Here is a 16,814-nt window from a genome sequence, read left to right on the forward strand (position 1 = left end):
ATTAGAAGGCTAACGGTAATTTATTCAGAAACGGACCGCACATACAGACCGGGCCAGGCGAAACCCGAGCAGCGGCAGCACTCCGGGCGAGCAGCCCGCTGGCGACTGAACGCCCAGGCACGCCGGCCGCCAGGGCCTCCCTGCCGCGGCTGCCTCAGGCCCGGCCAGGCCCCGTCCCCTCGGCGGGCCCGCCCTCTTCGCACGGCCCGGGAAGAACAGCCCAGCGGCCCTCCTGCCCGCGAGGGCTCACCTCAGCCGTGGCCTCCGCCCCCACCGGCCACCCTCCGGGCGGCACCGTAGCCCTCACGAGGGCAGAGGGGCCGGTCCTCCCGGCCGAGGGCTGGGGAAAGGGCTGCCCAGCCGGGCCGGGCTGTGGCTCCCGCCCCGCTCCTCACCGCCGCCCCGCCTCCACCCTGCCCCGCCCCGCCCCTCTGTGGGTGGCCGGGGCGAGCCCGCTGCCTCCGTTCCCGCCCCCTCGGCCGGGATTGGTCGCTGCTCCCTGGCCCTGACTATGTATTGGCCGCCGCTGGAGGCTGCAGAGCGTCAGGATTGGCTGTAGTGGCGGCCGCGGGCAGGCCGGCGGTGGCAGCGGGGAGGTGGGCGAGCCGGGCTCGGGAGGGGTGAGTGTGGGGCCGGCCCGGCTCGGTCTGGCCCGGCGGCTGCGGGTCGAGGCAGGGCCAGCCTCGGCTCAGTCCTGGGGCTCTGCGTGCGGCCTGGGGTTGCGGAGGGAGGGCGGTCGTGGAGCCCAGGCAGGGCCGCGCCGCGGCCGTCTTCAACCCTCGGGGCGGTCGCTTGGGCCGCGGAGCGACGGCCTCCCCTCAGGGGCCAGGCCTGCGGGGCGGGGGCGGCCCGGCTGGTGCTATGGCCGAGGGAGGAGAGGCCGAGGCGAGGCACCGCCGCCCCCTCCGTCCAGCGCAGCGGGCCGTGGTGGCCCGACGTGCTTGAGGGGGAGGTGGGCGAGCCGGGCTCGGGAGGGGTGAGTGTGGGGCCGGCCCGGCTCGGTCTGGCCCGGCGGCTGCGGGTCGAGGCAGGGCCAGCCTCGGCTCAGTCCTGGGGCTCTGCGTGCGGCCTGGGGTTGCGGAGGGAGGGCGGTCGTGGAGCCCAGGCAGGGCCGCGCCGCGGCCGTCTTCAACCCTCGGGGCGGTCGCTTGGGCCGCGGAGCGACGGCCTCCCCTCAGGGGCCAGGCCTGCGGGGCGGGGGCGGCCCGGCTGGTGCTATGGCCGAGGGAGGAGAGGCCGAGGCGAGGCACCGCCGCCCCCTCCGTCCAGCGCAGCGGGCCGTGGTGGCCCGACGTGCTTGAGGGGCTCCCTCGGTGGGCGTGGGGAAGCCGGCGGGGCCCGCAGATACAGAGCTGGCACGGACAGGCCTTCAGTTCAAAGTTGGTTTTGTTTTTGCGGGGTGTGGTGTGTTTGCCTGTTTTTGGTGTTTCCCCCACAACATTGTGACGGTGACTCAGTCTCCCAGGGCGGGGGGCGGAGGGGGAAAGCCTGGCGCTGAGGCCGGAGAGCCGTCGGCGATGTCGGGCCTGGGGTGCCCGGCCTGCGCAGCAAGCCCGGCCAGCTGGGCTCTTCCTCGGGCGCAGTAAAAAGAGGCGTGATAAGGTTTACTTCCAAAGTGAGCCCCTTGACATTGCTTGGACTCGGTTACAGAGCATTTGTGCTACCTGTCTGCTGGAGGACAGGTGCTCTGGGCCGCCTGTGAGCAGAACCACCCCCGAATTCAGGGACGGGAGGAAATGTGCCTTGGGCCTGCAATCCAGAGGAGATTTGTTAAGGTGCATCAACTGAAAACGTGCCTTTTTTTTTTGTTTCCCCCACACACGAGCAAAAAAGCATTAACCTGTAGTTACACTGCTCAAGATGGGTTTTGCCCCTGGATGAGAGCCCGGAGGGTGTTGCCTGTGTGTGCTTTGGTGTTACACCTTTAGCAGGTTACCTTGAACTGCTTATCTTCAGCTGTGCTGGCAGCGGTGGAGCTGCGTTCCCTCAGAGTACTGTGCGCTGCAGATATGCTTGGCTGCACATTGCTGGTGAACTAAAACCTCTTATGAAGAATATGTATTGGTTACATAGCATGCGAATTTGTATGCACAAAAGTACTAAAAGGTATAAAAAGTTGGTATTACAACTGTGATGCTGAGTACTTCATAGGATGTGTTTGAAAGCTTAGAGACTGCATTTGTGTTCTTTCTCTATGCTCTGACATGTTCAGACACTTCATTCTTTCAGTGTGGCTCTTGATTTGCACGTTGTGTACACAGTTAAGCATTTTAGAGGAATAATTTTTGATGAAAACTCTGTTACTCTGTATTTAGAAAAAATAAATTATGCCCTGTAGACATAGAGTGTTGTCAGACTAGTACTGTCTTCTGTTAATGCACAAATCACCAAGAATACATACTTTATAGATGTAAATCTCATTTAGGAGAAGTATGCATATTTAAACTTGTGTAGGCAAATATATGTAATAAAATAAGTTTACTTGTGGCAGAGTCAGACTTGCACAGAATTGATTTCCTGCTCGTTCTTACCCATTAGAGAAAGGAAAATGTGTGAAAAATGTTGTTCAGAAAAATCGTTACTTTTAAGTTGCATTAAAATGCATGATCAGAAAACTTCAATGAAATATACCTTTTTATTATTATTATTTCCTTTGCTAATTCAGTGAATTGCAATGCACTGTCAGTAGTGTGCAAAAGTTCTTGACAGATCAAAGCCTCATCAAAATAAGACCTATGAATTATCACCTTGTTAAGTTGGCTGCTCCTGTGAGGATGTTTACTTCTGCAAAAGGAGTTTAGAATAGCAGATGAGAAATATTCATATGATGTATTGGATTAATTCAGCAAATACTGTTACAGGTATTTGTATCAAGAATTTAAGATGGCATTGCTGCCATTTTTACATCGTCATCTGCTTTGTGGTCCATAGTACTTTGACTTGTTTGTTTTGATTCTTGGTCTCTCAGGAAGTCTTGAATAAAATGAAGTATTACTGTGCTTTACAGCACGAGAGGCCAGAATCCCATTGTACTGAGGACAATGCACATGTAAGGCAGACAGTCCCTGACTTGTGGTTTATCCTAGTATTTCTGGATAGTATTTTGAACAAAGTATGGGGAGCAACTTTGTTCTGATTCATTTATTCACTGATATGTTAATGATTCCCTCTGCATTTTTATGGATAGGGCTGTGAGTCTGAGAGTCCACCACAGAGTTATAATGATGCTTCAGGAGTCTTTTATCTATATGCTTAGCAGTGCATTTGGACAGGTCCCAAAGGTCTACTTTGCATTCGTTTCAGTTGGCAAATGTATTTCAAAACTTCAGTTAATACCTTGAAACAATGTTTGAGTTACAGAAACAACTTTGTGGGATAAATATAGGTAAGCCAAAATCACTTGAAGGGGAATGCTGGCTAACCTCGGCCTTTTATTTGGAGCATCTGTGGAGAAGTGATATTTTGAATAAAAAACATGCTAACTTGCATTTAGGAAGGTACTTTCAACCAGTGTTTGGAACTTCTGTGGTTTTGATAGCCTGAGCTTGAATGAAACACACTTCATGCTGTTTATCACAGCGGTATCCTGAAATGTATTGAGGTGTTAAAGTGTGAAATACAGTATGTCTTGAAGGAACCTCACTTCTCTTACTAGCCATGCCTGGCTGGCTGATTTCTGGTATTTGTGGAGCAGGGGTATAACTTATTTATATGGGAAACACAGGTAATTATTAACAAGCTTTTATTAATGAGTGGAATACTTTGCAAGTGTGACAGAATGGATTGACATGTAAATTGCTAAATACTTATGTGTCACAGAGGGAAAAAATACTTAGAAATTCTGCTGCCAATGGTGTTAATCATTCTGAATAGTTTTAAAACAGCTTTTCAAACTTGTTTAACTTCAAGTGGGGTATTTTGATACTGGACACTTTTATAGCATTTCAGATAACTAAATATGTGACTGTGGAAGCAGAGAGAATTCCAGCTGGCACATATGTGTGTGTCCTTCCATATGTGCTTATAATTATTAAAATGTGACCTGAAAAGTTTGCAGTTGTTCACATGTTAAAATCCCCTGTGGTTTTCATGTATTGCTGTAATATTGTCAGTGTCTTTCCAGCTAGATGCTAAGCTGGGGAGAGAAAATCCAAGGTGATCACTGATTTGCGTATGAAATGATGCAACTAGTTGACACTGTAGAAAAGTAGAATACAGAGAAATTGTTCTGATCTTGAGGGTGGCTTGTGGGTGATTGCTTGAGAGATTAGTGATAATCAGTTGCACCAAAGTATCCTACCCGGTCAGCTTGGTGTCAAAGGTGAAACTTCTGAAACAATCAAGAGATAAGTTTGCATAACCCAAATAGTTTTAAAACAATAGCAAAACCCACCTTCTATTTTAGTAACTTTGTAGTCAACTTTGTATCTTAAATAGGTGTGTTTTCATCACAAGTTTGGTGACCAAGACATTTGTAGCTTGGTGACAGCTTAAAAAAAAAAAAACCACCACATGTAAGATTTTGAGCAGCTTTCAGAGTCAGGAATCTGCAACAATATTTTATTAAAACTGGCTCCTTGGTAATGGATGTGTAATATGTTTCCAAGATGGTAATAAGGTGCTTTATGTGAAAAGTGGTTGTTTTTAAAAGGAGATGACAAAAAAAATCAAGTATTTATACTCCACCCAGTAAAATTGGTGTGATTTCAAAGAACAACATATCAATTTTGTGACCTTTTAGAAAATTCTTTAAAAAGAAAAAAGTGTGTAAAAGCAATGGAGAAATAGATCAGTAGAGAAATTGTGATTTATCTTCCAAGTTATGTGAAAGCAAGCAAATACTGCTTAGGAGTAACATTGTAGGGTGTTATCTTAGTCTACACACCAGGAGCTTGGGGAAAAACACACACAGATTTTCCCCTCCACCCTAACATAGTTATGTATGATTGTGATTCCAGAGCTGGAACAGAATAAGTATCTGAAATTCTGGAAGGATATGTTAGGGAAATGGTGATGGGGCTGGTAGGCACCTCAAACACTAAGGCTTTTCCTCTTTCCCAGCCTTTCCTCACAGTGACTCTTCAGTAGATGTTTGTTTGAATCCCTCTCTCTGGGCTGCATTGCTGATTGATATTCTTCAGTCTCCCCAGGCAATCTGTTTAAGTGACATGATATTCATACTGGTAGAAACATTTCCCTTATGTCGCTTCCATATGTTGTTTGCAAGTGTCAGGGAAATCTTCCTTGCTGCCATTTGAGAGTGATCTTTTTTGAAGTATGATACTTAAAACTATATGGAGAGCGCTAGGTCTGATTTTAACAGCATTGATCAGGACAGAAGGGTTACTTTTCCTGTCTTGTAGCCTTCACTCTAATACAGCTCCATATGTTGCTGTTTGCCGAAACGGGGAGAAGTATTGACTTGTGTGAAACTTGTGGTCCCCTGTAATCCTCTGCTGTCCTTCTGCTTAGCTGCACAATGCCAATTATTCCAACTTTGGTAGTTTGCTCAGTAGTTTATTCCTACCTGACAATAATATCCTGCGCCTCTCTGAGAACGATCTCACATTCTTCACAGGTATGTTAGAATCACCTCACATTGTTCCTACAATTTGAAAGTTTTGAAGGCCCGACTGACTTCAGGTGGGCTCTCCTATCAGTCGATTGCATCAGAGGCTTTTGTTACCCTTGTATCCAAGATACAGAATTCTGTCCATGAAAGGCGAAGAAAGAGTTTAAAGTGGTGGGTTTTCTCTGTTCTTCATGGAAAAAAATTAATTCCAAAAAATGACTTTCAGTACTTCTGGTAGTGAATAAGGATTCATTACCTGATTTGGGTTAACTTTGCTTTAATAAAGACAGGTATATAAGGTGAAAGATAACACTGCAAAAATAGGTCTTTGCGTCTGATAGCTTGCTGAATTATATCTCCATCATGTAAGAGTTTTGAGCACCTGAACTTCCAATTTGGGATTCTCCTGTCATCTTTTACTTACTGTTTTTATCAAGGAGAAAGGAAGTGACTGTTGTAACTTTTTAAAGTATGTTGAGGTCATCTGCAATGACAAAAGTAAAAGTAAATCTTGTCTGCCTAAACTATAGAAAAGTTTTGGTGTTTTTAGTGCTGGCTTCTATTTGCTGTCTTCCAGCTCTACATATAGAGAGATGCTTCCTCCCTTAGGAAACTTGGAACTGAAATAGGAGTGCAAGATGCAAAACTTGTAGGCAAAGGAAAAAGAGAGGACAGATATGGGGCGTTTGGTTTTGTCTTTTTTCTTTAGTTGATGAGTAATTTGAGTGGGAGGGAGAGAAGGAGACAGACTACCAGTACACCTTTTATTAAAAATAAGGGCTGAATTTCTGGATATCTTCTGAAAAGCAGGAGGTTAAAATTACTACTTCTGTGCCCTTAGTTTAGATCACATATTTAGAATATGAAAACTTGTGATATTGGGGAAGGACAGAGATGCATTTTCAGCTGATGATTAGCAGCCCATAATAGTGGGCCCATCACTACAGGGGCTACTGGCAAAGTTAGGCTTCTTATTCTGAAAGTTGTAAGGCTGACTTTCTAAGGGAGGATGGGACTTGTTCTTAATTGGTTAGTACATGACGCATACACTGTCCTTATCTTGAAAAGCTTTTAGTACTTCAGTTACTTAATCTCAACTCGAGAGAGGAAAGATTTAATGTGGAATTTCTGCTCAAGCTATTAATCAGGATAAAAACTGGAAAAGCAGTTATTGGTAAACACACAAATGTGTCCTACCAACTGCCAGCTCTGGCTTACCACAAAGTCAGGGTTGAGTCAAAGTCAAGGAAGAAGAAAGTGATGCATTTGAACTACTTAGTTTTATGTAGGAAAGTAAAGACATGGGCTAAAATGGAAGCAAGTCAATGTGAATAAACTGGAAATAATGCAGAAGCTGAGTAAATGTTGGAACAGCTAGGTGGTTAGAGGACACTTGAAAATCCCCACTGGAATGGTTACAGACCAGTGCCTGCTGAAGAGTGGGTCTGTGGCTTAGGGATGCAGGGGCTTCGGCAGCAGAGTTTGTGTAGCAATTCCTGCCTCAAGCTGGTTTGGTTCTACCACCTCAGCTGTGCTAATGCAACTATCTGCTGAGCTTTAAACAAACCCAGAGAGAATTAGATCTTCAAAGAAGGGGATTTGATAAAGCTGAGTAAGCTCACTCAGTCCAATTTACAGGCAACTGTTATAACTGCAGCTGAAGCTGCATTAGAGCAGGCCAACCTAACCCTGGCTCCTTGGCTGAAGTGAACAGATGGCAGACATGTGTAGAGGGATTCTGTGCACCCAAGTTGGTCAGAAGAGCCTGTGTGAAGGAATAGAAACTGTGCAGGATCTTGAACTCTAGAAGGATGTCTAAGGATAGAAAGGAACTCTATCAAGGTAATGGTTTGTAGCAACTAACCCATTCAAACACATGTACATGACTGGGCTTCACTTGTAAACAGAGTTCTGGACTTGAAGCAAGTTAGTTATCTCTATTTTTCTTCATGACTTAACTAAATAGTAATTGCCCTGTGAATATATCTAATGCATTTTATGTAGAGCAACAATTTAGACTTTTCTGCATATACTTGAATTCACTATTGTTTCTATAGTGCCAGCAGCTGTACCCTTCAGTCTGGCAAAATTTTTCTTTTCTCTTATTCTTATCCATAAGGTTTAAACCTGCTCGTGGTTATTCTTCAGAGACAGCTCATCACACTATCCATTTCTTGATGCAGAGGGCAACCCACCTGCCCCTCCTTCTTCACCTCTCCCCTCTGAGCAGCCTCTAGCCATTGATAGCAGGGCTCTACTCATGGGGTTCATCCCACCAGATTTCAGTAATGGCAACCAGGTTGTAGCTTTCAAGCACATGATGGCTTCCAGCTCTTGCTGCTTGTTGCCCATGCTGTGACAGCTGGGCTGTCAGCTGTGTCACCTTTTTTAGAGGACCCCATAGCTAATCTCTGGAAGACTTCAAGTGTGCTTCACTGCACCCAGCACATCTTGGAGCAACAGGCAGAGAGCCCTTGCTAGCATCCTGTCCACAGCTTGTCAGGGGCAAGCCTGATATTGCCCCTCTCCCCCTTCAAGTCTAGTTTAAAGCTCTGACAATGAGCCCTGCTAGCTTGTGAGCAAAGACCCTATTATGCCTTTCAGGAAGGTGAATCCCATGTGATGCCAGCAAGCCTGGTGCTGTGTAGACCATCCCGTTATCAGAAACCCCCAAATTGTAGAGGTGACCCCAGCCTTGGAGCCATGGGCTTGTCTATTGTCTGTTTCTTCCAATGTTGCTGCCTGCAACCAGGAAGAGAGGAGAAAATAACCTGTGCTCCACATTTCCTCTTATTTTTACTTTCCCCTTTCCTCCAGATTCCTTTACCTTTTAACTTTTGAGTCTCATTTTCAGTAACTTACCAAGTTAAGTGTGAAAAGCCCAGCAGTGTTTTTGAAGTTCAAAAAAATATAAATTTGCTGTGATTAATATTTTCATTAGCTCTCTAAACAGTGTTAAATGCAGAATTATTTTTGTCATTACAGTGGGTGAGGTGACAATAAGCATTTTGTTTACTCACAAAGGTGTTCAGATATCTTTAATTGCCTGTGCTGTATTTCCAAAGTTAGGCCCATAGTGGAAACAAATTCCTGATTTGTGTTTGTGGAAAGGATCCTTTGCACTATTGAGATTCCAGAGACATAAACTTGTCAATCTGTTTAAAGATGCAGCCAGCTGCTGTTTCAGTCTTTAACAAAATAATCAATTTCTGTAATCTGGGAGGTAAAAAACCCAGTTTTATTTTCGTTTAAAGTGAATTCAGTGGTAGACCAGCCTGCCAGCTTACTGAACTTGGACCACAGGCTACTTTCAGCCTTACGCAAAGAGAAGAATCTATACTAAGTAAAAACATTGATTTAGTGGAATCTATAGCTCTAAGGAAACTGCACAATGACCTGGAAGGTCAATGAAAAGACAATAATTAATGCCTGAAAAATGAATCCCAGAAGCATATTCTGTTTTTCAGTGTACATGCAGCTGAACTGATACTGCTTATGGAAATAATCACTACTGTGTTCTTAAATATCCTAGAAAGCAGCCTAAACCAAGTACTCTGAAGAAAGAACTTTTGGATGAATAAATCTGATCCTTTACATTTAGTTTTTCCTTATATGGTGTACTGGTTTTGGCTGGGATAGATTTACATTTCTTCATAGTAGCTTCTATGGGGCAGTGTTTTGTGTTTTCTTCTGGGAACAGTGTTGATTACAGAGGGATGTTTTAGTTCTTGCTGAGCAGTGCTTGGGAAGCCAAGCTCTCCTCCACTTCTCACTGCGTCCTGCCAGTGAGGAGGCTGGGGGTGCACAAGGAGTTGAGGGAGCACAGCTGGGACACCTGACTGAAACTGACCAAAGGGATACCTGGGACCATGCGGTGTCACCGCAGCCAATAAAAGAAATGAATTTAAACTGTTTTTATCTCAGCCCACAAATTTTCTCACTTTTACTCTTATAATTCTCTCCCCCGTCCCACTTACTGGGGTAATGAGTGAGTGGCTGTGTGGTTCTTAACTGTCTACTGGGGTTAGACATATGACTTTCTGAGGCTTAGATAAGCACCGGACAGTGAAGGTAGGTTCTAAGTGAATATTCATTGTTTTGGATGGAAATTTGCTAGTGTAGGTAGTTTGAAGCTTGTAGCATAATAAAATGTTTAAAGAATTTCAGTGTTAATCTGCCTATAGTGGCAAGAGAGAAATTGTGACAGTAATATGTTGGTTCAAGTTACTCTAATATTTCTTTCCTTTTTTGGGATTGTTCCATGCCTTTCTCTTGTTAACTGAAACGGAGTAATCTCTCCACCATCCTAAGCAGTGGTGCTTAGAAAACTGAAAATTATCCATTCTAATTCACATTTCTTCTTAATCTGCTTTTGGAAGCTTTCAATAACTTCTGGAAAGAAAGAGATGTAAAGTATTGGTTACAGATAAAGAATATTGCATAATACAGTTTAAAAGATAAAGGGACTATTTTTAGCTGCAACTTTTATCTGAGTTGATCAAGGATATGCTTTCATTATGGTTCAGAACTAGTCAGGTAAGGGAGAGGGTGTCAAGAGTGAGTTTTTTTAAGATACACCTGTTTGAGAGCCAAATGCATTCATATACTTCTGGGAGTAAATGCAGATTTTCTTTTTTTTTTTTTAAAGACAGTAACCTAGAAAACAGTAGTTGTGTTAGTATTACATGCATTCCCTTTTCAAACCTTGAATGTGAAATCCTGTTCTTGCATTGTGGAAGAAAAGGGTTTCTGTAATTCATAGATGTAAAAGGAAGAAAGAATATTGGTAAGATTGAGGCTAGAATATGTATGCAAGTTTTTAAAGAATGCTGGGAAATATGAGTTATTAAATTTAGTATGCGTTATTAAAAGATTGAAAAATACTACTTAGAGGGATATTTGAAGCTCACTTTGCATATATTAAAAAAAAAAGAAAGCTACTTAAATAAGTAAATACCTTCTGCAGCAGAAAATGCATCCCCTTTGGGACTGCTGCTTCCTGCCCCCCACCCCCGCATGCCATGCATCCTAATTTTGTTTTCCTATGTGAGGTATATAATAGGCCTAGGAGATGACTGTATGTGTGAAAGAAATAAAATTGGATGTAATTGGGTGAAAACAAGATCCAGGTAAATTTGATGGACTACTTAACTGAAAATGTCCTTGTGAGGTTTCTAGGGTTATGGGATGTATTTTTTTTCAGTGGGAATTACCAAACTCCAGTACCTTCTCTTTAAACTACAAAAATTGCTAGGTAAGTAAGGGAAGGGTTTTAGTATTTCAGCTCTTGGGGAAAAGGCAAGACTTTGTTCAAATATCTGAACTGCTTTAGATGAACTGCAATTTCTTATGCATATTTTATTGTTTTTACCATTGCTTTTATGGACTAGACTCTGCTCCAATAAAGTGGTGCCATGACAGCAGTTCTGGGAGTCACCAGTAAGACCAGTCTACCTGCCTCTGCAGCAGCTGAGGTCACCCTGTTCAGGAAATAGGCGTGTGCCACAATTGGCATCCTACATCTGCAGGGGCCTTGGTGATTTGTTTAGGTACTGTGGTGGATGTAGAACATGCACTCCTTGATCCTAGGAAGCTGCTTCTCTTTTTTTTTTTTCACCCTAGTGTGCAGGATGTGAGAGAGTTGAGAGGATAGGGGGACAAGAAAAGGTAATGGGGAGAAGATTAAAGGGAGGTAGCTGGGTTTCAGTGGCTGAGGACTGGGATCCTGTTGGAGCATGTGGCTGAGCGTGAGACTCCAGCGGTCCTAAATCTGCCTCTAAATCAGAATGGTCTGAGATTTCTATGTAGGATTGTGGTCAAGTGGATGGATCATTTCTGTCTGCTCAAGTTACAATGCTAGATTGTGAACACGTGTATATACATCTACAGTTAACCTTGAACATTGTGTTACTTCTGAAAAACCAGTGGGGTTTTTGCAGGAGAGGACAAGTTGCTTATGTGAGTCAGATGGATTGGGTCTACATTCTCAGGCTTTCTGTGTTACAGCCTGTAGTTTGTTGGCTCTAGGAAGTGGAGTCCTCAGTGTAGTGTTTGCAGAAGTGAAGTATGCTGCTCTGCATCAGTGATTAAGGCAGTGCCTGAAAAAGGCTGGACCTACCTGTTTGTGAACTCTGTGTTTTAGAAGAGTTTCCTCTTCTGGGTTTGGTTTATTTTGTTTTTAAAATTGAGCTCTGGTAATCTGAAATGCTGTTCTGCTTTATGACAGCTGCTGGTGATCCTTTGAGAAATTCAGGTGACTGTAGTACCCTTTTGAAAGATTGGAGATGTGTGTATAAACATCTTTAGCTTGAAGTGAATAAATAGTCTGTTTCTCCTGCCTTGGTTATTGGGTCACTGGTGTGTTGCATCTCTAGGACTGGTGAGCTCTGCAGAATTGTCTTGTCAGCAGGTGTTGAATGTGTTTTGAACAGACTACTAAACTGAGCTTCTGAAAGAGCATAGAGCAATGCCCACTTTTAAGGTTGGGTTAGCCTGGAAGAGGGACCTGACAGAGGATATTATGTGTCTCAGGAATTTAATTGCCTGAAGGGTTTCTTGTAAATTGGTCTCTGGATTCAGATGCCTAAATGCTGGCCATTTTAGGCCTGTAAGCAAGTAAGTGTATGTCTCCTGCTCTTATTTTGAGCTATTTTGTATCTAAGTAGAAGTTAACCTCTCCTGTAAACCAAATGTGGCATCCAAATGTTCAGTAAACAGTGAAAGCATCACTATATTGATCCACTAAATCTTTCCAAGGGCAGAAAAATAACTGCATGATGTATCTTTTAAAAACTGAATACAAGATGAAGTAATTCTCTTGCATACAGAGTGAGTAGAACAAAAAATGTACATTGCACCCAGCTTTAAAGATTTTTGCATGCTGTGAAAATCAATTTTAAAAAATAAAACATTTGCATTCAGAGTCTGACTCTCTTGAGTGGACATCTGATTTTGAATAATGCTGATGTTTGAGAGGACAAACTAAAATTAAGACTAGGGCAGTTATGTTGTATTTTTACCTTTTTTTTGGTTTGACCACTGGTATTGCCATGTTTGAGGGCAGATTTCTGTGTTGCTATGTTGATTATCTAATCTAAATGTTGTATTCTGCTCTGCAAGTTTGGATTTGGCTGCTTATTGTCAGCTTCCTCTGGCAGTTTGCTAACCAGGCATGTTATAACCAGTAAAAAATTTAAGAATTGTCAGAGCTTGCTTTAATAAATGTGGCTTACTTGTTGACTTAAGGATACTAACTGGTTGACTAATTAATAAGAAAATCAAGTGTCCACTTTTTCTTGCATTGGTTGCAGAGACTTTTTTCGGCAAAAATGGTAGAGAGTTTACATCTTTTGAAGGATTGCAAGAGTTGTATAGTTAATGATGAATTGACTATTTCAGCTTCTGTTGCTCATGTGGGATGGGCAGGGTTGGACCCTGCCCTGAAAATATTTTCAAGGGAGACTATATGTTATCAAACTACATAGAGTTTTGTAGAGAAATGAGAAAAAGGCCTCTGATACTTGCTAATTCTTTCTGCAAAGGTTCAACTGAATTCTCACTCAGGTATGTAGGAATAAGCAGCATCACCATATTGCAGCTGGTGATGGACCTGTTTGGACTGATGCAGTGTTCATGGAATTGGGCTGTGGTTGGAGAGATTTCAAGTGTGGGAGGAGGCTGGAAAGAAGACATGACTAAGATTACATTATTTAAGGGAGATTTAGAGACATAGATAAAATGTGGTGAGCTATAGCACAACATTTTTGTAGCAAATGTTTCTTAGAATTAGCTAAAGATAACAAAAAATGAAGCTGATAATGTTAGATGAATGACTCCTTATACCATATTTTGCTTAAATGTTGCAATTTTAAGCAATTCAATTGTAAATATTTGCCTTTTAAGCACTGCAGGGATCTTCACTGTTGCTGTCAATTTCCCTGGGAATGAAACAGTAATATTTTATACTCTTGTGACAGGTGTTCTATTGAGAGTCTAATTTTGGTTTACTCCAAACTTAATTTTTTCCATGTCAGGCTGACAGTGGTTATTTTTCTCTTCCTGGAACTTGTGGGTTTTTTCTGAGGCCCTGAATCTTCCACTGTCATCGTACTAAAGTTTCTGTCCTGTTTTCTTTTTTTTTTGTTTGTTTTGTTGTTTTTTTTGGTAGGGAAGGTCAGGCAGAAAATATTTGGATTTTTTCCACAGAGATTTGACTGAAGTGCAGATTGCTAGGAATTGTTACCAGAATTGCCATGCTGACAATTGTATACCAAAACCTTGTAGAATGTTGTGTGTCTGAATCTCTTAAGACTAGTTTCTACTGGAAACTATAGTTTACAATAGTTTGCTTTCTTCTTCATGCTACATTAAAGCTTTTAAGGAATTGTGATTTCTAAGAGTGCAGCCCCAAGAAAAGTATATCTTTTTCTCCCTTGCATTTTATTTTTCATGATTTATTAGATAGGCAGCAACAGAGTTAGTTTCCTGTATGTTAGTCCTAGGAAAATAACAGCTTCAACAGTGAATCTAGTTAAAAACACAAACACAGGAAAAAAGCAAAACAACACAAATCTGCTTGGACTGTTTGATAGTTAGTACATGTGTGCAGTCATATCTTTTAACAGTCTACATACTGCAAGTATCAGCCTTACTAGTGGCTATACTACACAAAGTTGCATAAAATAATTGCTAATAAATAGTATCTTTGCATGTAGATAGTCTCTTTTTGAAGGTAATGAAGAGTTTAACAGCCGGGAAGGAAAAAAGCTTTATTTTTCTGAAATTCAGAAAACTCTGTGTTAAAGTTTACAAACTCTATCTTTCCAGACTGTAAAGTCACCTTTTTAGTTTGAGTTTCAAGAACAGAGAAGCTATGTTCATGCCATGTTTAGTAAAGATTAAAAGTGACCTAGAGCAACATGAAAAAGACACTGACCATCTGAAATACTGAATGTCTAATCGCACTTGTACAAGCAACAGCCTTTGGATGTGGACACTTTTGCTAGATTAATGTTTTATACTACTGCTGTATTAAGATCTTTCTTCGTTACAATGTTGGCAGCTTTTCTCCACCAGTTTTCAAGTTTCCTTGTACTACTTATCCCATATTTTCTCAGTAAAAGCATTAAGATCCGTTAATAGGGAATACTGCTATAATAATAGGAGCCATATGAGGGCAATTGTGTTGTATGGCCATGCCCCAACATACTGCCTAGTGTAAGGAATAAAGATATCTCTTTGGGACTCTTGTTTTAGAAGGTGTGATTTGTTTAGTTGTTCCTTTTCTGTCACAGAGATAAGCTAGCTAGGGCTGTCTGAATTGTGCTGCATTAACTGAAGGCTTTTTCCATGAGAGTGCTTACAAATGTTTTTTGCAAGCTGGCATGTGTTGTGTCAGAGCTATGTGCAGAAGTGTATCACATTCAAAAAAAAGTCATGTAAAATCTGGGCTTGAGTTTTAAATATTTTGTAACAAAGATTCTGTTGTTTACTGCAGACATATTAAGATGGGGGCAATATTGGTGTTTGTCAATATTATTTGATGCAGATGAAAACTTGTGTTATGTGCATTCATAACATATGTGCCCAGGGTACTTCAGGTTCTTAATAATTGTATTGTAAGTGAAGCTTAAGACTTCAGAGAAATGGGAAATTTCTTGCTGAAAAAAAAAAACATATATCGAAGTGCTGAGGAAGAGGGAAATTATAAATACATACTGTTGTCTAATACAGTCTCTCTGTCTCTTCCTTTCCTCCATAATCTCATGTAGCAATGGGTCAAGAAGCTGGCAAACCTGCCTGGCCCAAACCAGCAGGAGGGTATCAGACTGCTACAGGTAGAAGATACGGAAGACGACATGCCTATGTTGGTTTTAGACCATCTTTGAATAGCCAAGACGGAGATGAACATCAACATGAAGACTGTGAACGATTAGAATGGGAGGATGTTCAGAGAGAGAATTCTTTATGTAAGTGCATGTATCTGTGTGTATGTGCCATTTAACTGCGAACTGGGGTGTGTGTGGGTCGAGGGAAAAGGCACATAGAGAAATGTTAAGGGAAAACAGTAACCACTTAAATAATACGTGTAAAGTACTTTTCATATGTCTTTATAGAATGAAAATATCATGAAGGTGAATTAACATATAGTCTATTTTAGGCTCTTTAACTTCACCTGAAGAAGTGCATTCTTGAGTGAGTTAATTCATTCTAACCAACTAGATAGCCATAACGCTATAATTCAAATTATTATCACACTTGGAAGAAAATACCTATTCTAACCTATTTGGAACTAGGCTGTGAAGTATTTGATGTATCATGGACCAGGTTGTTCTGTCTTTGTCAATTTTAGTGTAGTTACGGTGGAAATTAGTTTAAGCCTATAAAACATCTTCAGAGGTTCTCCTTATTTGTTTATACCTGTCAGACCATTTCCCTTTCTTGTTTAATGGATGTTGAACTTTAGTATTTCCCAAAATGTCTTTTGTGACTTTAGTATCTGAATAGTAATTTTGTAGAGAAATACAAAATGGCTTGTTGGGTTAGAAACATATCCCATGTACTTGAGTGTATAAGGTTTTCTGCTAAAAAAATGTTTGATATAGTCTTAGATCTTCCAAGGAGTATTTTTTCTCCTTTCTTTGTAGACTGTTGTGCAACTGCCTTTTCCTTCTAATTTTTTTAATAATACCATACTGTTACATTAACGTTGTCATATACCATTGTTCTTGGAGACTGTTATGTGATGTAGATTTATTTTGCTTACCTCAACTAGGTTACATTTAACCCAGCTGATACTTATTTTTTGATGGGTGGGTGCTACCTAAAATATGCTGCATATTTTCTTGCTAATTGGCTTGATGTCCTATATACATCTAAGCAATTGTGGAAGATGGGTGGAAGGAGATACTCTTGGAAATTTTTTAATCTGACTGGACTTGATCCTTGGTAACTTACTATAGGTGACTCTGCTTGAGCAAGAAGGGTGGACTGTAACATGTCCAGAGGATGCTGCCTGCCAGCCTCAGCTGTTAGCAATTTTGTGAAGGAGCTTCAAGATTTCAGTTGGATAAAATTTAATGTTACAGCATTGCTTCCTGCAAGCCAGGCTCCCAGTGATCAGAAGCACAGCTTTCGCAAGACTTCATTGCCATGAATTCACCAACCTAGGCATGGATTATCTATTTAGTTTATTTCACCCTGGAACACTAACTTTACATGTTTTTTTCCTACCTCTATGTGT

General features: G+C 41.9%; 1 protein-coding gene across 5 annotated transcripts in view; it reads left to right on the plus strand.

Moving 5' to 3' along the window:
* Positions 1 to 564: 564 nt before the first annotated feature.
* PJA2 (praja ring finger 2, E3 ubiquitin protein ligase) overlaps positions 565 to 16,814 on the plus strand; it is a 30,772-nt gene continuing 14,522 nt past the window's right edge. The window contains exons 1-2 of one of the 5 annotated variants that reach the window (XM_014951448.1): positions 565 to 620; positions 15,343 to 15,540. In XM_014951448.1, coding sequence (XP_014806934.1) covers positions 15,345 to 15,540 — 196 coding nt within the window. In that variant the 5' untranslated portion in view covers positions 565 to 620; positions 15,343 to 15,344. Of the gene's footprint in view, positions 621 to 952; positions 977 to 1,253; positions 1,380 to 1,515; positions 1,776 to 15,342; positions 15,541 to 16,814 lie in introns of those variants that run through there. The other 4 variants (XM_014951449.1, XM_014951447.1, XM_014951450.1 and 1 more) reach the window with 4 other exon arrangements.

Source organism: Calidris pugnax, unplaced genomic scaffold (assembly GCF_001431845.1).
Source record: "Calidris pugnax isolate Ruff unplaced genomic scaffold, ASM143184v1 scaffold148, whole genome shotgun sequence".
Classification (NCBI taxonomy): domain Eukaryota; kingdom Metazoa; phylum Chordata; class Aves; order Charadriiformes; family Scolopacidae; genus Calidris; species Calidris pugnax.